The sequence below is a fragment of the Echinops telfairi genome, unplaced genomic scaffold, assembly GCF_000313985.2.
Source record: "Echinops telfairi isolate 266 unplaced genomic scaffold, ASM31398v2 ScPeMD7_18;HRSCAF=68, whole genome shotgun sequence".
NCBI classification, from domain to species: domain Eukaryota; kingdom Metazoa; phylum Chordata; class Mammalia; order Afrosoricida; family Tenrecidae; genus Echinops; species Echinops telfairi.
Window position 1 is genome coordinate 71,219,330 of NW_022103915.1, and position 25,739 is coordinate 71,245,068.

Genomic DNA, 25,739 nt, shown 5'->3' on the forward strand with positions numbered 1-25,739 from the left:
TGATGAGGGCAATAAATGTACAAATGCCTTGACACAATGGATGTATGTATAGATTTTGATAAGAGTTGTATGAGCCCCCAACAAAATAAATAAATAAATATATTTCTGACCCTTGAATAATTTTTAAATTGTTAGAGGGATAGGATTGACTCTTGTTCATCAAAAGTTGCTGACCCCTTACCCAGGGGGCGGGTAGGGGAGGTTTTGGCGAAATGCCGCGCTAATAGCAATGAACATGAGGAGAAAATGTTCTGGAATTGATGATGATTGTACAACTCTTCTTAGTGTGAGTGAATGATTAAACTGTATGGTATGTGAAGTATGTGTTAAAAACGTATTTAAAATTTTTCTAAGAATAAAAAATAAGGATTGGCTATGTATTCCAAATGGGAAATATATGAAACATGACTTTTTAAAAAAGATAATCTTTAATTTCCTGCTCCAAGTCTTTTGGGTATTGGTTGTTGCTTTGAGGATTTTCAAAACTTATCATCGTGCCATTACTGAAGTAGTGCCAGTAGTATCGATGTAGTTCAACCATTAGTTTGTACTAGTAATACAAAAGAAATTCTTAAAGGCTTACTCATTGCTTTTGCTACACTTTGATATTTACAGAATGTGAACTCATTATTTGCTCGTTCTTTGTTTTATTCAATGGTTTTTAGAAAATTCTGCAACTTCTTCCAGAAAGAATTCACCAGCGATGGCAGTTTCATAGTATTGGTGAGTCATTCAAATACATAGTCCACATTTGAAATAAATGGTAATATATTAAAATGCCCTCTTGGTTGGTTGGTTATTGTTGTTAGGTGCCATTGTATTAACTCCCATTCAGAGTGACTGTATGTGGCAGAATACAGTCATCTCTGTAGCGTTTTCTTGGTTGTAATCTTTATGGAAGCAGATTGCCAGTTTTTTTCCCTCCATGAAGAATCTCTGGGTGGAGGGTAGGTTTGAATTGCCAACCTTTTATATAGCAGCTGAGTGCTTAACTAATTTGTTGAAATGAAAAGTAGGAATGGTGGCTCTGTTGGGTTAGCGTTGGACCGCTAACTACAATGTCTGATGTTCAAATCCACTAGCAACTGTGCAGTTTTGCTCCCATTAAGATTTAAAATGTTTAAAAAAAAAAGAGATTTACAAATCCTCGGAAATCCTTTATAGAATTGCTATGTTGGAATTGACTTGATAACATTAGGTTGAATTTTTAGAATTTGAAATGAATGCATACTTGTGCTTTAATGTAAACAAAATAATCCTAGAATAGACTGACTAGGAATATGAAATATATAAATGAATAATTTTCAGTCAAAATGGCATATTGAGTTTCTTTTATCTATCTCTCCTTTACTTTGAATATATTAGCAGCGATAATGTAAAATTTAAAACCCACACAGTATAAATATCTTTATGGATCAAACAATCCTGCTGGCACTAGGTTAGCGTTGGATTGTTAACTTTACAGGAGTTGAAGGGTCATCTTTCTCTTGTGGAGTGGCCTGCCGTTTTGAACTTAGGACCATGTGGTTAGCAGCCCTACACCTGACCCACTGTGCCAACAGGGCTCCTATCCTACTTCACTTTAAGTGTTAACTCAGAGGCATGCAGCTTCTCTCTGTGTGCATTGGTGAGCCTTCTCCATTAAGTGCCTGGTATCAGGGTAGCAAGAGCCTCTTAAATGAGTTGGGAAATGTCCCCTCTTCTGTTTACTGGGTTTGTGAAGGATTAAAAAAAAAACCCAAACCAACATTTGGTAGATTTCACAAGTGAGAATTTTTATAATTATTAATTCATGTGTTTCTTTGTTGGAAGCTTATTCAAATTTTTTATTTCTTATTGAGTCAATTTATACAATTTGTATCTTTTCAAGAATTTGCCTGTTTCATCTTAGGTGTCCAATTTGTTGACATAAAACTGTTCATATATCCTCTTATAGTAAGCTTTTAAATTCCTACAGAGTTGGTAGTGATGTCTCCTATTTATAGGGTTATTTTTGTCTTTTTAAATATTAAATTTATGTATTGCAATAAATTAATGAGACCAAGAAAACACTCAAACAAATGGAATTATATGCAATATTCATGTATGGTTATGGTAGGCTTGATAGTTAAAATTTAATAATTTTCAGTCACAAGTCCTGTAAAGATATGAAAACAAATCAAAGCTCTAAAGTAGAGGTGATAGCTGAGTTGGTGGATGGACTTTGGGCCTCAGCTCAAGCCCTGCTTCAGTGCAAGAATGCTTTGATGCTCACCCTCCTGACATGAGGCACAAGCATGATCTATCACTGAAGACAAAATGGTGAATAAAAATGTGATGAAGAAAGCAGATGGTGATATCAAAAGATATAGCATGTGGGAGTCTAAAAGGTTTGAAGTTAAACAATTGACCGTCTCTCAGAGAAACAAGCCCACGTGCAAGTGAAGCACACCAGCCTGTATGATCATGAGGCGTCAATGGGATCGGGTAACAGGCAATAGAAGATCCAAAACAAACAAACAAAAACATTGAGAAAAAGAAAGATCAGCGCATACCCAAACCCATATGTAGATAATGGGACATTCCCTTCACAGAAGGGTCACAAAGAAGGGATGACTCAACCAGGGTGCAGTATAACACCAATGAAACACAATATTCCTCTGGTTCCTTGAGCTTCCTCACCCCCCACTATCATGACCCCAGTCTTGCCTTTTACTGAGGGCTAGACCGGAGCATGTGCACAGGTACAGATAAGAGATAAGAGCTCATGACACACGGAATCTAGGAAAAGGAATGGGAGTAGCGATACCAGAAGGGTAGGCAGAAGGTGAGTTGAAGAGGGGAAGGGGGAACTGATCACAATATATATCACAACCGATCGGCACATAACCACCCCTCCCACCCACTTCCAGGGGACAAACTACAGAAACCTTGGGGGAAGGAAGACAGTTGTTGGTGTAAGATATGAAAATAGTAATAATTTATAATTTAACTAGGGGTCCTAGGATGGGAGGGAAGGGGGAGGGGAAGAAGAGGAGCTGATACCAAGGGCTCAAAAGGAAGTAAATGTTTAGAAAATAATGATGACAATATATGTACAAGAATACTTGATACGATTGATGTATGGATTATTATAAGAACTCTAAGAGCCCGCTATAAAATGACCTTTTAATAAAAACATTTTAAAAAGAGAGGTACTGTATAGGTATAATAGATATAATAGAATTATGTGCAGCAGTTAAAATAGATTAAAGATACATATGTCAGTATATAAGAATTTCAGAAGCTAATATTAGATAAGAAAAACAACTTATAAAATGATTTATTCAGTATGATATATTTATATGAGGTTTTAAATATACAAAGTGATTTAAATATTTTATGCATTTGTAAATATTACCAATAATATAGTTTGGGGAGTGATTACTACTGAGATCAGAGTATTAGTTTCCTCTGGGAAAGGAAGGAGAGAGGGAGGAAAATGATATTCACAGAGTATTCACAGGGACTTTCAATGGTAACTTCTGTTAATTAAAACATTACAGAATATGTAAATATATGAGATTTCAAAATTAGAACAACATGGAGACATGTTTAAATTTGTTCAAGGTAAATGATGGATCTCTGGATATTTGTTAATGTAATCCTCTGTATTTTATAGGTTTGGAATAGTTCATAATTTAAAAGAAAAAGTCAATGTTAAAAGAAGTTTTTAAACCTTTGAAATGGAAAAATAATTCATATAATAGAAATTTTTGTTAGGCAATTTAAGAGTTACAGGTGTTAATGTAATTAATGAAAATTTTCTTTAGTGAAATTTATATTAATGATAAAATATTTTTTAATTAAATTCTTAGTCTAAGAGATAGACAATAGATTTTGTGTTAAATGCAATTTTGGACTTAGGCTTTACATTTCAAAAGAATAAGCATGTTTATTTGTAATGAACCATGTGATGAAAAGGTGATTATTTTTATATGCCCTCTGGTCTCAGGACTATGGCCACAGGGATATCAAGGTCACCAAGAATAATTTGGAGGTTGCCAAGGACTTGTTTAAAAGCGCTTGCAAGTCTGACCGAGAACTCTGACATTTAGAAATAATACAAAAATATGAGTGCTTAAAATCATGTTTTCTTTTCAGGGTTGATTTTAAAGAAACTACTACACACAGGAAACTCCTTGAAGGTATGATATGTTGTTTCTTTCCCTACAGTAAATTAAAAACTGAGTAATATATGCAAACCACGTTTCACTTTTTCCTTACACAGCTTATTCCCAAACCACATAGACTTGTCTTCATTTCACTTACTGAAAAGTGAATTAACTTTAAAATTGTGCAACATGCTCAATATGTGGGAAAATGCATTTCAGGTTGATTAGATCATTAACAAACTTGTATTTTGCCACTGTATGGACGCATTCACTAGAAGTATTTTCTGTGTAGTACCCAGAACAAAAAAATGTGGTCATGCAACAAATTATTCTTCAATTTATTCTTTGAGTATTTTACCTTGCTGTAAATCAGTTTTGACTCTAATCGACCCTTTGTGTAACAAAACAAAATACTGCCCAGTCCGCTCGCTGCTGGCTTCTCAACTGTTGTTATGTTTGAGCCCATTATAAACATAGCCGACAGTAGGGGATCTTTATGAAAATGTTAGTTTTTATTTCTTTCATCCCTCTCCCCCACCCCCTCTGAATGTCATTATGCTATAATAAGAGAAGCTACCCTTTTTAATAAGATCTTGTTATAGGTTAGGTACAGTTATATATTGTAGGTATTTCTGGCGTGGATACAACTCCGGAAGGGCCGACACCCTCTATATCCTTAAGAGGGTGCCTTGTTATTTGGCATGTCAGAGACAGCAGTGTAGTGTTGACAGTGGTCATTAACTAAGTTCTGGTAGGGTGATTTCCAAGGTTACCAAGGAAGCTATTAGTGAAGACCTTAGTTGTATTGCTTGTGAGAGATTTACTTTTTTCTTTATCCATCCTTTCCTCTCTTCCTGAGAAAGAATTTATTTTGATTCAACTATTGCTTATGTTTAGGACATTGCTCTAGGTTTTTAGAATACAGCAATGAGTCAATGCCCTAATTTGCAGCTAAGAAGCAAATAGTAAATAAATAAGGTAATTTTAGATAATGACAATCCCATGCTCTAGAAATTTTTCATCAAAAAGTTTTCTCTTTAACAAATTCATAACAAGGGTCAATCATTGTCCTCCCTTATTACCTCATAAATAACTCTTGGAATAACACAGGTTTCTGGTAATAGTTTTCTGTTTCTGTTCTTTTCCATATGGAAATTATGTTATAGAAATTGTCTGATGATGTAGAGGTCAAATTCTTTCTTGTTAAAAACTCATAAATTTAGATTTTCAGGTAATTACGGATAGTCATCAGTACTATAGTTTGCCTTCCTACCTTACTCCCTTTCTCTCCCCTCTCTCTTTTTGCAAAGTGTTAGTCTGTAATTATCTTTTGGAGAATTTGTGCCTTAAAAAGACGAAAGTATTTCCATTAAAAGTACTGTTTTAATTTAATTTTGTTTTAGATCAGGCGGGAAGGTGTTCGTCTTTTCTTATTATGGTTACAAGCTCTTCAGAATAACTGTAGTAAAGAGCAGTTGTGGATGTTTTCCTGTTTAATCCCTGGATTTTCAGCACCACAATCTGAACATGGACCTCGGACTTTGGATAATCTCATTAATCCTCCCCTCAACCTTCAAGAAAGTAAGATTTATGAAGTGTTATCCATCAGTGTTTGAAAATATTCTGTGTAATCTATTAATATTCTTTAAAGTGTGTGTACAGTTTATTAACTAGGTAGTACACAGCCATTTAATATTTATCTTTAATTTCTGTTTAAGTATTTCTATTACCTTTAATTGAATTTGGATGCACAGTGAAGTACACATGTGTTTTATTTTGTGCATTAGATGACTAAAAGGTACAATAGATTGAATTTTTATAAACTCTTGGTAGTATTTTTTTTGTTTGTTTAATTTATAGTCTGAAATATTTAACTTATTTCGGCTTTAATGTAGTGAATCTTTATGCTTTTTAGCCTTAATTTTTCTAGAATTGCCTTTCCCCCTGTTTACTTATTTAGTTGTTGGTGATAGACTATTGGGCATGACCGTAGATATATTTTAAGAATCAATCCTTAGAAAACTTTCAGTTAGTTGCATACATGTTGTGGATTAAGTTTTATTTGGGTCATGCTATATTATTATATTTGGTTTATAATTATACTAAAATTATAATTTTTCTTTTAATAGCTCAAGTCACTATAGAGGAAATCACTCCTCTTGTCCCCCCACAATCAGGAGATAAAGGACAAGAAGATCTCACAAGCTACTTTCTGGAAGCACTTTTAAAATATATAGTCATTCAGGTACATGTTCTCTTTTCAACATACCCCTTTTACTATTTTGTCTTGGGTGTCAAATCTCCCCTCTCATCCTGCCATTCTTAGAAGAAAGATGAGGCTTTCTACTCTCATAAAGTTACCGTCTCAGAAACCAACAGGGGCAGTTCTCCCATGTTGTCTAGGGTCGCTGTGAGTCTGCATCGACTGCCAGTGAATTTGGTTTTAGTTTACCATCATTATGTCGTAGTAGGTATTTGACTTAAACATATTTTTTTCCTGAAGGTGGAATAACCCATTTTTGATTGGAAAGTATATGCTATCTACCCTTCCTGAAATAAAAATCATCAGAGATTAGGAATGAACCTCTTGGACAGGGAACTCGAGACATTTTTATAAAGTGGCCTCTTTGTGCCTTTGTAAGTGAGGCAGTTGGGCTTATTTCCTAATCCTTTCATTTGTAGTCAGCAGCAGTGGTACTTTAAATGAAAAGCAAATAACTTTTTGATTGGGGATCAATCTGCCCTAGAGGAAAAGGGCTGGTAGTCAATCCTTTACATTCATTATAATCCTTCAGGGTCCTTAAATTATCACATTTTTGAGTAATGTTATGAATCTAGCATTGTTCTAGACAATGGGGATACATCAGTGGAGCAAATAGATGAAGAATCAAAGGTTTTATTTTTTGGTGTATATATAGTATATCTGCAGGAACTCAGCACAGTAGCAGCACCTAGGGAAGTGGCTTGCTTGATAAAGATCAGGGGTGGAGATGTAATTTACCCTTAAACCTTTTTTACCTTTTGAAATTCCAGGTACATGTGTTCAGTAATCTATTGAAGTCTAGATAAAAAATGAACAAATGTTTTGAGAATGATGAGGGCAATGAATGTACAAATGTGCTTTACACAATTGATGTATGTGTATGGATTGTGATAAGAGTCGTATGAGCCCCTAATAAAATGATTTTTAAAAAAAAGATAAAGGACCAGGGCTCAAGTAGAAAGCAAATGTTTTGAGAATGATGATGGCAACAAATGTACAAATATGCTTAACACAGTGGATGTATGTATGGATTGTGATAAGAATTGTACGGGTCCCCATTAAAATGATTTAAAGGAAAAAAAATTAACATAGTGATTGACTATTGTAAACATTATTAACCACATACATATTACTTGTAACTACTTTGAACCAAATGTTCCCTATACAAATAGCTCATCTATACTTTTCTCCAAAGAGTCTTTTTATTATAGTGGAAAATGGTATTCAAAACCAGGATCTAGATACTCATAAGTCTTTTTTTATTACTGAAAACAGTGAATTCATACTAGTATCCTCTATATTGGTCCAGAACTACAGGGTTCAGTTTTTATTTCTTTTCCATTTACATACCTCTTCTCTGACAACGAGAAACCTGACTTTCGTTACTGTTAGTTTAGTTACTTTAGTCTCCTCTGTACATAGTCCCTTATTACCAATATTGCCAGTCTCTACAGACATTCTCCTCAACCTCCTGGGGAGCCAATACTCTGCTCTAGGCTTTTGCCAACTTACCCTTTAAAAGTTCTCAGCTTTCTACTTGAGTCCTTAGTATCAGCTCCTCATTTTTTCCCCTCCCTCCACACTCCCTTATGAACCTTTGATAATTTATAAATTATTATTTTGTCATATCTTATACACTCCGATGTCTCCCTAAGTAGAAAGCAAATGCTTTGAGAATGATGAGAGCAACAAATGTACAAATGTGCTTGACACACAGTGGATGTATGTATGGATCGTGATATGAGTTGTATGAGCCCCCAATAAAATTATTAAAAAAAAAAGATTTAGAGCCTTGGAAACCCTATATAAGGTGGCTTTGAGTTGGAATCAACTTGTTGGTAGTGGATTTTGGCACTGTGCTTATTGGGACTATACTCATAAACAAGATCTCTCTAGGGTAACCTTTGAGGTATTGACAGCCTTTTGAGAAACAAAGCAAGCTCACAAGACAGGAAGGGACAAGAAGGACTAATCTATACAGGGAACCTAATGAGGAAACAAGAATTAATAGCACTACATGGAGGGGATGCAACTGTCATGAAATAAATGTATTAATTTTTTTAAATGTGTTCTTTGAGCCCTTTAATCTTTTTAAAAATAGATGTACTGATGTTTAATTCATATATCATACACTTCAATAGGTGGTCATATTAAAAAGAACTGCAGTCATTACCAAAAAAAAGTTCTCACCTTATTGGAGTTCCCCCAGTTGCTCTTCTCACTTTAGGGCATCCTCTTACATCCTCTATCAGGCTCTGTGTCCCACTCGTGGCTACCCCACTTGCTGTGCTCAGGATCTGATGACCTTCTCTTAACTACTGCCCCTGTTTGCACCGTCCTCCCTGCCACATGTGCCTATCCTGTGCTACTGTTAGGGTGAGGTATTCAAGAAGAGAGACGTGGGGAGGCACAGAGGAAAGAACATTACTGTGATTGTCATTACTAAGACCAATTCTTGTTTCAGTCTTCCAGAACATTTTTTCTGCAGTTTTAGAGATTTGGCATTTTAGTGCATATTTAATGCATTTGTGTGCTTTTTGATGAAAAGATTTTTCATTTATTTATTTATATATATACTTTTTACAGTGTAAGAATATAGTGGATTTCTTAACCTTAACTTATTTACAACAGCTAACAGTTGTATGTAGAGATTTTCTCTCCTAGAATGATTTTTAATTTTGTTTATTTTTAGGTCAAAAGCTTAGAATGGAAGAACAAAGAAAATCAAGAAAGAGGATTTTCATTTTTGTTTTTACATTTTAAGAAATATTACTTGCCTTATATATTTCCAAATATCTGCAAAGAGAACAGTTTATATCATCCTGCACTTGGTAGGTAGTCTAAAATTTTCTAAAAGACCACACATTCAAGTACAATTACTTTTCCATGTAAAAGTTAGTATTTGTTACCTGTAGAAAATGGATTATATTTTATATTTGTATTGGTTGATAGAGATATTATACCTGGATTTGTACTGAAAATGCAGTTTTATTAATAAGACATTTTCATTGGATTGAAGAGATCTTTTATTACTCCCAAGAGTTAGTATAGTATTCATTTCCTTTTTAATTATGCGGTAAAAATAAACTCAACAAAACCATCATCAACCTATTAATTTTCACATGTACAATTCAGTGACAGTGATAACATTTGACATGCTGTGCAGCCTGTATCACTAGCCTTTCCAAATACACTGCCACCATTGACAAGAACTTAATGTCCTTTAAACAAAACTCCCTGTACATTTCTTTCCCATCTCTGCTAACCACTAATGCTCATTGGTTTCTATGCATTTGCTTATTTCATGTATGAGATCATTTAGTATTTGGCCCTTTGTGACTGATTTAATTTGTCCAGCAAAATGTTTTCTAGGTTCATTAACATTATGGCTACATTGAGCCCTAATCTGTTTATAGTTGAGTAATATCCCAGTGTATGTTTATACCACCTTTTGTCTCTTCATTTATTGATGGATATTAAAGAGATCTTTTAAAAACTTATTTTCTGGATTTAATTTGTTGCGAGAAGCTAGCCCACTAAAAGTATCTTTGATTGTAAATTTTAATGCTTTAGAGGAGTAATCATTAAATTATAAGTATCTTCAGGTCTCCCAGGATTTGAAATTAATAATCCTATTGATATTCTCTATGAATTATTATCATATAGTGATCATGTCATGTTTATTGTTTATTGGCTTTGTTAAGATGTCTGTTGGATCCTTGAAATTAAAACCTTATGGACAAATTCTGGGTTAGCAGCAGAATTCTATACATAGAAGGCATTGGTAGTATATATATATGGAAATAACCTTTTTGTAGAAAAAAGTGCCTGTTGTAAGCTCTGAAAGTTTATGTAACCAGTAGACGTACACAAAACCATTAGGACCATTAGAAATGGCTCAAATTAATCAGAGTAACAGACCACTGCCATCAGGAACAATTTGAGAGGACATTTTTGAAGCCTCTTCATAGTTGCTTTAAAAATAATTTTGCTTTAACAATCAGAAAAAAATTCTTTATATGACTTTGAAATATGTGTTTCACTGTTGTTATATGGTAATCATACTCATTATCTTTGAATTTAGACAATTCCTTAACCCTTCTGATGATATTCACAAATGTCTTCATACATGAGTTTAGTGGGTGTGTATACATATATATGTTCACAGAGCTACTTCTGTATCCGAGTGTCATCACAGTATTTTCTTAAATGTTTAAAGTATTTCTTATTTTAACTTTGGTTTTCCTTTTATTTTGAGTAGATATTCCACAGGTGAGACCAAAACCATATTATGTAATGGTGAAGAAAGATGCTGAAACTAATGAAGCAATCTATTGTACAAAGGAGCCTTTTATTAAGGCTCGTGTTATTGTCATTCGTTGGCTGGTTTCCTTTTGGCTTGAGCCCAAACCACATACAGGACCCCATATTCCTGGGATGGAAGGTGAAGTCTTGCCAAAGAACATTCAGGTAATACATACATTACCTTGCTTGTTAAAGTTGGAAATGTTTTTGAAACTTAGTCCATTGATTTTTCTCCTTTTCCCTTATTGTGCATTTTTTCTCAACTTGTCTATATTACAGTGGATTTTTACTATTTTTGTCATTCCATTCCAGTTTCCTTGTTTATAGTTTATATGTATGATTTTGGGGGGTATATTTTCTTAAATTCTTCAAAAATAAGGTGAATGTTCATTAGAGTTCAGAAATTTGACTCTTATTCCCTTTAATCTTCCAGTTTTCTGTAGCAAGCTGTATGTTATGTTTCCTCAAAAACTTTGGTCCAAATTCTGCATAAAGAATTATTAGATGCATAAACTCAAAGCAGAGCTATTTTTCTGTTATCAGATTTTAATAGACCTAAACTTAGACTTTTTTTTAACAGAATAGCATATGAAATAACTTAACCTATTTAAAACCTCTTATAGATGATAAAACAGACCAATAATTGAATAACTTATAAGACAGTAATTTACCATATTACACTGTCTTGCCACTCTTACCATAGAATGGTAGTACTTTTTTTATTACTACTTAGGACTTTTACTTTCATCCTGGAATTAAGATAGAGCTTAGCCTTTGTGACAATTCTATTAAATTATTAGCATATAGAGTTCTTTCTTGAGTTTGCTAATATTTCCTATTAGCTTCATTTCTGCTGCTTCTCTCATAATTTTGTTCAGCTCATTTGTCTTCTTGTTTAAAAAGTTTTGCATGTTTAATTTTGCTCTTGCTGATATCTAAGGTAAAAGGGAGATGATTTAAAATTTTTAAGGCTGTATATTGGGTAAGTAAATAGTCCAGGCTCGTTACAGTTGAAGAATTTTCATTACAGTTGAAGAGCTAACATGTCTCCATTTGCATTATTCTTTCACCAGCTTTAATTAGTAGCTTGTTTGTAATCCAAATGAACTGAAACAAATCTATTTGCAAATGAGTAGATGTTTGGAGGATATCTGTATTACTTAAATTTTGGAGGACCTCTGTATTATGTACATTGTTACTTAATATTTAGAGTGGATTCTAAAGGAAACTGACTGAGTTTTAAACAGTGCTATCCATTATTTTTAGAATGCTATCGATCCTAATAATTGCTTTATTAAAAGAAAAAATAACCAGTTAGATATTTGACTGAAATGTTCTTACCTTTTAAAAAAACTTTTGATTTTAGAGAGCAGCTGCTAGTTTGGTATCCAGAGAAGATAATAAAAATGATAATGCTGATAAAACAGACAGAGCTACAGAGCCAGAACAATCTCATTCCAATACAAGCACCCTCACGGAGCGAGAACCTAGCTCATCTAGTCTCTGTAGCATTGATGAAGAACATCTCACGGACATTGAAATCGTTCGCAGAGTTTTTTCTTCTAAAAGAAGTAATGTAAACTTTGTGACAGAGATATTTCGTCAGGTAAAATGCCTCTTTGCAATATTTTAAAATTGCTAACTATTTAAATTTTATTCTTTATAGAGATGTTTTTAAAGTTCCTATTATTTTAATTGAACTTGCATTCAACCCTTTAATATTTTCTAGTTATGTGTTAATATGTTCTAGTTTTAAGATTTCACTTTAATAATGTACCCCCTACTTAACAATGTACTCCTATTATCAGAATAAATTTTTTCATTTCTTAAAAAAACCTGGTTTGTTAGTTACAAAATTAATTGTTGTTCAGTAGGACATACACCAACTGAGCAGTTTGTACATGTCCATTTGGTATCACTGATTATCACATTCTTCACACTGTGCAGCCATTCTCAGCCTCCTCTTCAGGGGTTTCCTTCCCCATAACAAATTCACCACCCTCTAGGTTCTTATCTAATATTTTAAGATGCTACGGTCATTTTTAGTTTGATCACATACAGTTTTTAAAAACCATAATGCTCAAGGCAGACAGGTCCTTTCTACTAGTTAAGCTAAACTAGAATTCTTCTGTAGAATCTTTTATCAAAATGTTCAGTAATGGTAACTGAGCATCATCCTGTTCTTCTGGTCCTGGTCTCGAGGCAGTTGTTCATTTAGGTAATGACCAGCAGTCTGTTTCCTCTTTCTGCTCCTGAGACAGCTTTTATTGTTCCAGGTGAGTAGAGACTAATTATTGTGACTTGGATGGCCACTTAGAAGCTTTTACAATCTCTGTCACCCCAAAAGGAACTAGGAAATAAAACAGAAGCACTGAATCTGGTATTAGGTCATTTAACTGGATGTGTATTAGGTCAATTAACTGGATGTTCCATGAAACTATGATTCTAAACTCTCAAACCAAGAAACCAAATCCCATAATGGTTTTGGTTGTGTGTAAATAGCCACTCTTTTTTTTTTGGTGGTGGGGGGGTCATTGTTGTAAATATGAGGGTAAGTAAAAAAGTCTTGCTACTAGGATTCCTGTTCTGACATGCATACATTTATTCCAGACAAGATATATTTTAGACATGTCTTTCAGATTAATGAATGGCTGCAGACAAGTTCTATCACAAATCTACTTGTCTTAGTCTTTTAGGATACTGTACTTTAAAAAAATAAAAAAGATACATTTTGTGCCATGGCTAAAACAATATTAGTCAGGGCTAATACATACCAAATTTTTAAGAAAACCCAAGTGGATATTTTCATATAGTAATTTCACATCAAGTCATTTATAAAATTTTTGGCTACAAGAATTTATTTTATAATGAATTGACTAACTTCTAGACATATATATATAATTGTATATATATATATCATGTTTTATAATGATATGTATTAGGCACTGTGGCAGAGAAAAACATGGTCACTATCATGGTTCTTTCTCTTTTTTTCCCCTCTAGGCATTTTTATTGCCAGTCTGTGAGGCAGCAGCTATGAGAAAAGTGGTGAAAGTATATCAAGAATGGATCCAGCAAGAAGAAAAACCTTTGTTCATGCAAGAACCTGAAGAAACTCTGACTTCTTCTTCAGACCTGCCTTGCATTGAAAATGACACAGACCATGATCTCTCAGTGGAAGAAGGAGAAAAAAGAGAAGAGGTACAAATTGATGATTTATCTTAGTAGTAAATTAGATTTTCAAAAAACCTTAACAGTATCATGTTAAAACAAAATTACTTAATAGGAAGGTAAAGATAGCTTTCAATGTATTTTATAGTTTAGGTAAATATTATAACTGTTACATCAGTTCCTTATCCCAAAACCTTTTGATGCCACAATTAAAAAAAAAAAAATATATATATATATATATATTGATGTCATATGTAGTTCTTTCTTTATGCGATTGTCTAGATTGAAATTTGATATTATAATAAAGGTGTAAGATTCAAAGTAGTGTGTTACTACATCAAATAGATATTATGGTAGGCATTACTTTGGGTGTTCACAAAGTACAGTTCTCCCTTCCCTCCTCTTACATTAATTAGTTTTTCCTTGGAATTTTTTTGTATTAGAACTGGTTGTAGAATCAGAAAATTCTTGATGTGGAAAATTAGGTGATCTCACAGAGAAGAAAACAAAGAAAAGGAGCAGAGAGGTGACAGTTGGTCCCTGGTTTCTGTGTCGTGTGTCAGGTTCTCCAAGAAGCAGATACTGAGGTGGAATTAGGAATGCAAAGGTTTATGGAAGTAATTTTTCTGCTTTATCTAATTTGACTTTTCATGAGAAAGTTAGGGTGTGATATTAACACTGCACTTGAATTGGTTCCAATTCACAGTGACTTTACAGGATACATTAGAACTATTGCGTAGTGTTTCCTAGACCTAGAAGGATTATGAATAGGAAGGTAGCAAGAATCATGCCAAGTCCAGAGTGAATGATAGAGTTGAGGCCAATCTGAAGACAAGAAGCCCAATTAGGAAGTTTTCTCAAAGTTCTAGACTTCGAACTCACTGCCAACAAGTCAATGCTGACTCCTCGTGATCTCCTGTGGGTGCCCAACACTGTAACTGTCTAGAGAGCCCTGTTTCTGTCCCACAGAGCTGCTGGTAGTTTGAACTGCTTGCAAAACCACTACACCTCCAGGGGAGATAATAAGTACCTGATAGAGAACTGTGGCAGTGGAATGGGAGTGAGGTTAGAAGTAAGAGCTCCTTTGGTGTGGTAGCTTAGTTTCCTAGTACTGCCATAACAGAAGTACCCTAAGTGATGGATTTGAAGAACAGAAAGTTATTGCTCACAGTTGTGGAGACTGACTGAAAGGCCAAATCTCAGCCTTGTCATTTCTGATCTTGTAGGTTGTCTCAGGCATTCCTTGATGCTTCGGTTTGTTGATGATCCTTAATGGCTTCTAGTTTCTCCTGTGTACCTAATCTGCCTTTTTTATAAATCATACGTAATTAGCTTTAGGACTCACCCTATGTGGGTGTGGTTTAATTAACATAATGAGACCCTACTTCCAAACAGGATTGAAATGACAGCATATGGTTTAGAATTCCAGCACATATTTTTTGCGTGGATGTCACAATTTAATCCATAAACAGGTGGTGAAAATCAGTATGCTTCATAAATGGCCGACAGAGATGTGGATAAAACATTTGCTGTTTTGAAAGAAAGAAACTTATTCATCAAAGTTGATAATTTTCAGTGTATCTCCTCAGCCTACTATTTGTGGCAACTGCTTTAACTAGTAAAGTATGAAAAATTTGACATTTGCTTCAGGAAAATGAGACTGTTACTGCTGATCATGCTCGAAATTCCACCTGGGCGAAAAATGGCTCTTACCAAGATGTTCTTCACAACACCTCTGAAGAAGAAACAGAACAAAACATACGCGCTGGTGCCCAAGCAGTCTTGCAGGTGGATCACTTTATGGCTCTTTAAAATAATTAAATATTCCAAATTTATAGTTCAGTATTTTTAAATAATGTATAATAGGTTGAGTAAAAAAGTACTGCTACCAGGGTTCTGGTTTTTATATGCACAAGCATATTCCAAACGAAACATATTTAAACATGTCTGTGTTAGTAGCTAGTTCTTTCAGTAATTACATTGTCTTAGACTCATTAGAGTGCCTTTTTAAAATGTACAATCAAGACTGGCTTCTGAGGGGATTTCTTGGGCCAGCTACATTCCAGGCAGAGAGGTTAGCTCAGAAGGTTCTGGTAACTATTTTTGAATTCTGAAGGGGTAATCTTGGAGAGCTTATTTTCAAAGGACTCTGGATAATCATGGGGTCTTTCTAGGGAGAAGTCTTTCTAAGAAAACTGAAACTGGGTTAGTGAGAAAAAGACTAATAAAGATGCACAAATAAAAATGTTCTATTTTGTTCTAGTTTGACAACACACCTACTCATTTATTGAAGGTAACACAGGCTGTTCTGTAAGAATTTTATTGGGAAAGCTTACCAAATCCACCCTACAGCTTTCACGGTTCTTTCTTGTTCCACTAAGTCTAAGAACATTTCACAGGAAATGCTTTGAGTCCTTTAAGAATGCCCAAACTGCCATTTTGATGCGGTGTAAATTAAAGAGTGCCAAATTTTTGGGGGGAGGGGTTAGAGAGATGACCACACCATCTTCAGAAATGTATAGACCTAGATGGGTGATATGTCAAGAGACAATGACTTCACATTTTGATATTTTTGCTTAATAAAGGTTTTTATGATTTTACAACAATATTTCTTAGCTTACTCTTGTATGTCACTGATTATTCCATAAGAATAGTTCATGTATTTTTTCACCTTAGGTGTTTATTATAAACTCATCAAACATATTTCTTCTTGAACCTGCAAATGAAATAAAAGCTCTCCTGGATGAACACACAGACATGTGCAAACGTATTCTTAACATATACCGGTTCATGGTTGTGCAAGTGTCAATGGACAAAAAGACTTGGTAAAAAACTTTATCCTTTTTCTGTGTGTGTGCTTTTAACTGTATAGACAAGTGTAGTAATTTTAGAAGAAGAGGATCTGTGCAGTTTGTCACATAAGGGTTCCTTTTGAATGAATGAATATAGTATTTTATGTAATGATCACAATGACAGTAGTCCCCTTGTCTCAGATATCTTCAGTCTTACTTTTATAAGACCCCTTTTATTTTTCTATAGCAGGAAGATGATGGCTTCGTGTCTTTACTGGTTCATGATTGAATGTACGCATACATGAATGGATGAGTGTGTTTGTGTGTTCTGTTGTATGTAGAGTTGCTCTGAGTCAGAACCAACTTGATGGCACCTAACAACAATCACATGTGTGTGAGCAGAGGACTAAAAGCTTATCCTTTCAATGATTGAGTGATGATTGAGTGAATGATTGAGTAAATGATTGAGTGAATATAGGAATGCCATAGCTTCAACCTGGCTTTTTATGCCAAATACAGCCAGCCTGTTCCTCCTTTTCTAGCCCTCTCTCAAGCCTAAACTCCATCCTTTTCACGATCAAATCCTGTCTCCTAGTTTAGTCAAATTATTCTTTCCTGAGTATATTTTGTATTGTTTTCAGGATGTCTAATTCTTGCTATCTTTTCCTATTATAGCCATAATTACTCTTAAGATTTTACCTTCCTCTTTCTACATCTTTAGTTAATTTTATTTCTCATTTTCTTTCATTTTGTGTTTCTACCATTTTTATAGTTCTTGTCAAAATTATTTTGATTCCTTGTCACTTACATACATGTCTTTTTACTTCCATTCAGTGGAGAGGCTCTACATAGTATACAGAGCTGTCTAATTATTTTCATAGTTTCTTAATTTTCATATAGTATGTAATATTTTTTGATATTCTATAAATTTTAAAAGTTAAATTTGAATTGAGATGAGAGGAGAAATTAAAATTTTAAGATCATTTTATTGGAGGCTCTTACAACTCTTGTTGCAATCCGTACATCAGTTGTATCAGATATATTAGTACATATATTTCCATTGTTCTTTTCTAGACATTTACTTTGTTTTGAGCCCTTGGGATCAGTTCCTCTTTTTTTCCCTTCCTCCCCGCCCCCACCATCGTGGTCCCTTGGTCATATCTCACACCAACCACTGTCTCCCTTCCCCTCTGGTTTTTGTTGTTCTTCCCCCTGGATGCGGGTCTGTGGTTATGTGCCAATCATTGCGATAGGTACCTCCTTCCTCCCTGCCTCTCCCTCCCGCCCCCCCTACCCTTTTGGTGTCACTATTCCTGTTCCTGGATTCCATGCATTGTGAGAATTATCTCTTTCTTATACCTATGTACATGCTCTGGTACAATCTAGAGTGGGAAGCAGCACTGGGCTCATGATAGTGGGAGGGTGAGGAAGCCCTCAAGGAACCAGAGAAATATTGTGTGTTTCATTGGTACTTTACAGAGCCCTGGTTGACTTGTCTCTTCCCTGTGACCCCTCTGTGGGGGGATGTTCCATTGTCTACAGATGGGCTTTGGGTCTCTGCTCTGACCCCCCTCATTCTCCACAATGGGTTTTTGTTTGTTTATTTGTTTGTTTGTTATGGGTCTTCTAATGCCTCTTACCTGGTCCCATTGACACCACTGGCTGGTGCTTCTTCCATGCAGGTTTGTTGCTTCACTGTTGGATAGCTGCTTGTTTAACTTCAAGCCTTTAAGCCCCCAGATGCTGTATTTTAATAGCCGGGTACCATCCGCTGTCTTCACTACATCTGCTTATGTACCCATTTTGTCTACAGCGATCAGGTGCTGGGGGGTGGGGAGGAGTGGGTGGGTGGTGGTGGTGGTGTGTGTGTGTTTGATTGAACATCACAAAATGCCATTTAGTTAGAACAAAGTGTTCTTGTATTGAGGGGGAGGGTATGAGCTGAGGCCCAAGGCCCATCTGCAACCTCAGTGTATTGGCTTATAAATATATGTGCATAGGCCAATATCTCTACTTTTATGAATTAATGTATATACATAAGTACATACCTCTGTTAATACCTCTATCTATAGCTTTGCTTCCTAGAGCCATGGTTCTCAACCTTCCTAATGCTGCGACCCTTTCATACAGTTCCTCATGTTGTGGTGACCGCCCAACCATAAAATTATTTTTTATTTTTGTTGCTACTTCATAACTAATTTTGCTACTGTTATGAATCGGGTGACCCCTGTGAAAGTGTCGGTCGACCCCCAAAGAGGTTGCGACCCATCGGTTGAGAATCACTGTCCTAGATGTTGGTTTTAATTCCCTGGGTGTTCCATGTCTGTAGCATTTGCTCACCCCCACCCCCTTTTCCCTCAGGACCCTCCGGGGCCATTGGCCCCATTGCTTTCTCCCCAAGCTTGCTTGCCATGAAGAAATTAAATTTTTTGTGAAAATTATATAGTCATAAAATTGAGAGAAAAAAAAGAAAAGTTTAAAAACAAAAATCAAAGTTGTCAAAAGTTTGCTCTTTAGAGATAATCAGTTAATGTTTGCCCAACAGGTACACACAAATGCATAGTATTATACCACATTACGTATGTTTATCTTGTCGTTAGGTTCTGTTTTGTTCGTTCTGATTCCTATGACCCGGTGGTACAACAGAACCAAACATTGCCTGGTTCTGACCATCTTCATAATCATTGCTATGTTCGTGCTTATTGTCCTAGCTCCTGTGTCATTCCAACTCCTTGAGGGACTTTCTCTTTTTCAGTGAGCCTCTCTCAAGCATGCTGTCCTTCTCCAGCATGGACTTTTCTGATGACGTGCCCAGACCTGAGATGTAACCTTGCCATCCTTGTTTCTAAGGCACATTTGGCTGTTATTTCTCATGCTTCTAGCAGTTCATATTCAGTGTTCTTTGCCAACACCACAATTCAGATGCATCAATTCTTCTTTGATATAAATTTTGTGTGTCTGATTTTCTTAACCAGTCCTCTATTGATGAAAATTTCTTTTCTTTTGTTGTTGGAGGAGGGAAAGAGTGAATATCACTAGTACATCTATAATTTCCTTCCTCAGACTCATTCTTTAAAAGTGAGAATATTTGGTAAAATAGTGTTTTAGGAAATAAAACTTGACTGTCACTAATAAAGGTAATTGCAGTCTTTCTTATTCCAGGTTTTGTTCTCAGTACTCAGCATACATTTTCTTAAGTTAATTCTTGCAACATCCATTGAATAGATGGAAGCACCCCTGTTTTACATGAAATAGTATAGAGACACAAAGAGATTAAGTGATTTGTCCTGCTCACACGGCTAATGAGTGATGAGCAGAGGTTTGAATTATGTTCTTTCTAACTTAAGAGCCGAAGCCAACAACTCTAGTGTATGGAATTACTCATTTGTCTTTTTTTTTTTAATTTGTTTTGAATTGATGCTAAATCAGGTTAGGTGACAGACTAGCTATGTAGAACACAATTTGGGAATACAGCAACAATTCACTACCATCGAGTCATTCTGACTTATAAGAACCCTTTATGGCAAAGTAGACCAGCTCCTTTGGGATTCTGAGACTTTAAACCCTTACTGGAGTAGACAGCCTCATTTTCTCCTATGGAGCACCTGGTGGGGTCAAATCACTTACCATGTGGTTAGCGGCACAGTTCGTGTCCCACTACACCATCAGAGCTCCAATGTGGGGATCACTTTTCTACTTTCCTAAGTGATAGTATTGTGAGATACTACACAAATATTTAGTGAATTTATAAAAATTTCATAAAGAATTAAAATTACTCTTTAGAAACAAAATGTTGACTCAAGAAGAAATTGGTATATAATTTAGTATACTGTATTGTATGGCTCACAGAAGAAATTACAAAGAAATACTCAGAATGGGAGAACTGACTCCAGGTGGAACATTTCTTTTGAAATAAACCTTTAAAAAAATGCTGTTACTGTATTATAAAGTGAAAGCTTGTCTGACCTACAAAAGAGTTTTGGTTTCACCACAAATCAGGTAAGATTTATTTGGAAAATCTTTATTTCATGGCTAGTTGATTTATACAGTAAAACTAGAAGCTTAGTGCTATAAATATGGCACCTTTGCTCTTTATGAGTAAGTACATGCATTTGTTAATAAATTTAGCATACTTTTAAAATTGATTGGGGGCTTTTCTATTGGGGGTTTGATTCTATTTCCAAGAAAAGAAAAATGATCGGTTTAACTAGGGTATTGCTACCTTGGTCACATTTTCACATGGAACATCCCAGATGTTGCTATGCTTAGAATTGGCCTGTGAAGTAGCCAGAGGAGGGAGGAGACACATAGGGGACTTGTGCTGCTTGTATGGCTCTACACATTAGTTGCTGTTCCCATGTCAGCATATGTGTTGGAATCAATTTCTAAGCAGCTATGGAAAAAGAAGCAAGGTGAAGATAATGTTAGGGTTTACTTCACTACACAAAGAGAATAGGTTTTAAAAATGTTCAAACTGAAAAGAATTCAAAGAGACAATAGAGTGATGGGTGGTCTTTGATTAGCTATCACACTGATTTTAAGATATCACTGTACTTTTGAAGTTGAGGCTAGTATGATTTTAGTTATGTGATTATTTTTCATATTGTAAAGATGAATTAGATGATGGACAGATATCAAGGTTGAACTATGTGAGAGAAGAGAGCTTCAAAGTTTGTTTTTCACAAATTGAAGAATTAGTGAGGAACTTTCAAAAGATAAAAGAACCTGAAATGGTGATGGTGGCAGCTCAAATATAGGAGACGTCTTCAGAAGCTCATCCAATTCACCTTACGTAGTCAATGCATGTATGAAAATAGCACTAAAACGTCTGTTTTGATTTACATGAACATGTAAATTAGTTTGAACTGTAGTTTTAATAGGTGTATTAATGTGTGTCTACAACAGTTTAAAATATCAGAAGTTGATTGGAGTCTGCGGATTTGAGCCGTGGCACTCTTGTGCTTTCCTCTCATTTGCTCCTCCTCCTCCTCCTCCTCCCCAAACATCACCATTTCACCCCTATTTTGTGATGTCTGCTAACATTAAGTTTACAATGTAGTTTTCAATAAAGTTTGGACATGTCTGTAAAGCAAAAAAAAGGTTTTCAAACAATCCCTAAGGTGTGCACTTCTGCCTTTGAGGGTGAGCAGACTGGATCAGTCTCCATATGATCACCCCTAATTTATCAGTTTTTATAGAAAATTTTACTTGATGAAAGAGCATTTTGACTGAATATTGGTGTGAAAGTAATTGATATAGACCTATAAGATAGAATGTTTAATGCTATTAAAGAAATATAAAAATCTGAATTATCTTAAAAGTACTGATATTTGAGTTTCAGCGATAACCTATTTATAAAAAGTAATTAATTTTAATGTTAATAGATAAAAGCAAACCTTTTCAAGAAGGAAAAACTAATGAAATTTTCTGCTCTAAGGGAACAGATGCTGCTTGTGTTGCTCAGAGTCACGGAGTCCGTGCTGAAGATGCCATCACACGCTTTTGTGCAGTTCCAGGGGAAGAAAACCGTGACCTTGGCAGGTCGACTGGCAGGACCGCTATTCCAGGCAATAAAGCTATCTTGATAGAGAGATAAATAGATGGAAAGAGCCAGGGTTTTGTTTGTTCTCTTTGCTTTGTTTTCTTAAGATTTATTGATATCTGAAATTATCACCTAAGAAAATTTTTAATCAGAGATGATTTCATAGTAAATGAACTTTTTAGTGCTAAATAAAAAGTTGCTTATATACATAAGCTCTTTTCCTTTTTAATAAGCTTACACAACCCAGTAAAAGAATGGAGGAAATGCCAAGAATGTGAAAAAGCCTTATGATAGGCAGCTGAAATGATCTCTTTGGCATACTTACATATGATTTTTCAAAAGCTGACATAGGGCTTAATACGCAATGATTTGATGTTGTGTGAGTTCCAGGTAGTTGAGTTTTTTCTTGTAATTCCATGGCAATAAAGTTGCAAATAATCAAAATTCTTTCTTTTTATGATTCTTCATAGACTTTATAGAGTTATCTTCATTTCTTAAACTATCAATGTTTGTTTGGTTATGCAGAAATTTTCTAACCTGATGATAGATTCCTAACTTTAAATGTATTATAGCTGTTTGAAAAGTAAAAACCAAATATTTTCTTAAAGATGACATTTAATATACATACATAGATAATGCAGCTAATATCAAAGATAACAACTTAGGAAATCTAACTCTTGCCTATAAATAGGCCGTTCACATTTATTCTTTATTTTCGTATGAGAGGGCATCAGAAAGGTGAAAAATTGAATGAAAAGATAATGGATTTTTCCCCAAGACTTTTTGAAGCCCCTTTGTATATTAGTTAGTTTACCTAATATTCTGTGCAGCTTATAAGTAATCCTTTACAACTAGCTACATTTATTATCTAAACTACTGACTATTAATCTTTTTATTAATGTCCTACAGGAACATAAATGTTTAGCTTGTTATAAGGGATAACTATTTTTGTAATCTGAATATTTAAAGATCTAGAACTAAGCTTCTGGAAACCACCACCACTCCCTTTTTTCCCCTGTGGCTTCATTTATTCATTCATTCATTCTTTCTTTCTTTAAATAGTTTTATTAGGGGCTCATACGACTCTTATCACAATCCATATATACATCAATTGTGTAAAGCACAGTTGTACATTCATTGCCCTCATTCTCAAAACATCCGCTCTGCACCCAAGCCTGTGGCATCAGCTCCTCATTTTTCCACTCTCCCTCCCTGCTTCCCCCTCCCTCATGAGCCCTTGATAATTTACAAATTATTATCTTGTCATATCTTGTACTCTCCTGTGACTTCTTTTAATAGAAATCAGAAAACCATGGGTAACAAAACGTATAAATTATAAATCCTGCTTTGTCAGTAATCTCTGCCATTTTATAGGTATTTTTATATGATTGAAAGTATTACAGAATACCTTTCATTTCACAAGTGTCTTTAATATGAATTTTAACCATTCATTTATATATGAAGTTTTAAAACACCTTAAGTACATGTGCTTTTATTTTTCATGTTTTTTTATATAGTATAAAGAAATTTCAAAGACATATAGCTAGTGATTTCCATCTTTAATTTTGGAAATACAATTTAGGATCTTTAAATTCAATAACCATTAATATTTTCAACAGTCATATAAGGAATTCAGTATGATGAATAGTTACATTTTAAGAGGATATTTTTGTTATTGTTTTGGTAAGTTGTATTAATGATTGGAGTATTTGGAATTGGCAGTTGTTGCAATTAAATTAATAGAAGATACTAATGATAGCAAGGGCCATGACTATTATGAGATTTAAAATTCTGCTTATTTAAAGAAAACGAGCAACTGATATTAAGGGCTAAAGTAGAAGGCAAATGTTTTGAGAATGATGAGGGCAACAAATGTACATATGTGCTTGACACAATGGATATATGTATGGATTGTGATAAGAATCGTATAAGCCCCCAATAAAATAATTTTAAAAAAACTTTAAAAAATAACTGAATATCTGATGGTGAAGTCACACACTGAATATGTTTTATTATTGCTTCTGGTTATCTTTATAGACTCTTATAGTTGCCTGGATCAAAGCAAATTTGAATGTGTACATCTCTCGAGAACTGTGGGATGACTTACTCTCTGTGTTGTCATCACTGACCTATTGGGAAGAACTGGCCACTGAGTGGTCACTGACTATGGAGACACTAACTAAAGTCCTAGCTAGAAATTTGTACAGCTTGGATCTCAGCGATTTGCCATTGGATAAGCTGAGTGAACAGAAGCAAAAAAAGCACAAAGGGAAAGGTAAGAAACCATTCGCAGATGTGCCATATAACCTTTCTCAAATAACTGGGGCGGGAAATCCAGCCCATGGAGGGGGGTAAGAGCCATGTTCTCTTTCAGGCGATTTCCTCAGCTGTCCAGTCTGAAGGCTTAAAATTTCAGACAAGAAAGCATGTAGATAGCATGTATTTTTTCTTAAATAATCTAAAGATTAATATTAATTTTGATGAGAAGTAGAGAATTATATGCAGTTCAACTACAATGAAATTGATAATCCAGTCTTAACCAAAATGGAGATATATAAATGTTATTATACACATTTTTGTTTGTTTTTAAAACAAAGTGATTTCTTCTCTGTTTAGCAAAGTATATAATTAAAAGTTATGTGGAGAATTCTTGTGATGGCTCTTATTTTTAACTAAAAGTAAAGATTCCCTAAAAATTAAATATGTATCTGTTTAATATTAAAGAGAGGTGTGAAATTCATTAGCATATCAGTAATAAATATTGTTATAATTCTTTGTATTTTGCACTCTTGATAATATTTTGCTTATTAGAGATTAGAAGCTAGCCATTCCACTGGAAATAGATGAGGCTATTGGAGATTACCTCTGAGCTACATCATAATCAATCACTTGTCTAGGGCATTAAAATTATTTTTAGTAGATTTTAGCTCAGTAAAATCTGAACCAATTAAATAAAGATTTTCATTATTCATGTTTAGAAGTATACGTTTGTAAAATCAATGTCTTAACGTTTGTGATGCAATAGATAGTGGTTTTATTTTGTTTTACCTCAACAAGAAGTGCTTTTCTTTTGCTGCTTTTCAGAAAAGGTATTGACATTTAATTCTGTTTGTTTACATTTCATATCACTGTTATTCAAGGTCCTTTTCTTTTTTTATAATAAGATTTATAGCCTCAGAAACCTGTTGGGGCAGTTCTCCTCTGTCCTAAGGGGTTGCTATGAGTCAGCTTGAATTGACTCAATGGTTGGGAGGGAAGTAAGTTCATATGTAACAGAATAAGTATGTGACTGACATATGGCTATTTTACTCGCTAGTCATTTAAGATTATGCTGAAATTTACCACTGTGGAATTAATAATCACTATTCAAGCTTATTTGGATGTGTAACTATTTAATATGGATTTAGTTAATACTGGGTTAATAAGATGATCATATGCTTCTTCATCCAGGACACCATTATTGTAGTGTATTTCTTGTGGAATTTACTCACTAAAGGGACTTTGGGGAGTTGTGAATAATGAATAAGACATTA

The 25,739-nt window shown here is 34.6% G+C and overlaps 1 protein-coding gene across 11 annotated transcripts in view; it reads left to right on the forward strand.

Moving 5' to 3' along the window:
- RALGAPA1 (Ral GTPase activating protein catalytic subunit alpha 1) overlaps positions 1 to 25,739 on the forward strand; it is a 197,483-nt gene that overhangs the window by 35,483 nt on the left and 136,261 nt on the right. For all 11 annotated transcript variants that reach the window (XM_030885023.2, XM_030885024.2, XM_045287770.1 and 8 more), the window contains exons 4-15: positions 666 to 723; positions 4,123 to 4,166; positions 5,537 to 5,714; positions 6,263 to 6,378; positions 9,089 to 9,227; positions 10,658 to 10,866; positions 12,068 to 12,307; positions 13,705 to 13,902; positions 15,523 to 15,660; positions 16,549 to 16,697; positions 22,102 to 22,231; positions 24,244 to 24,481. In XM_030885023.2, the coding sequence (XP_030740883.1) occupies positions 666 to 723; positions 4,123 to 4,166; positions 5,537 to 5,714; positions 6,263 to 6,378; positions 9,089 to 9,227; positions 10,658 to 10,866; positions 12,068 to 12,307; positions 13,705 to 13,902; positions 15,523 to 15,660; positions 16,549 to 16,697; positions 22,102 to 22,231; positions 24,244 to 24,481 (1,837 nt within the window). The remainder of the gene's footprint in view (positions 1 to 665; positions 724 to 4,122; positions 4,167 to 5,536; positions 5,715 to 6,262; positions 6,379 to 9,088; positions 9,228 to 10,657; positions 10,867 to 12,067; positions 12,308 to 13,704; positions 13,903 to 15,522; positions 15,661 to 16,548; positions 16,698 to 22,101; positions 22,232 to 24,243; positions 24,482 to 25,739) is intronic.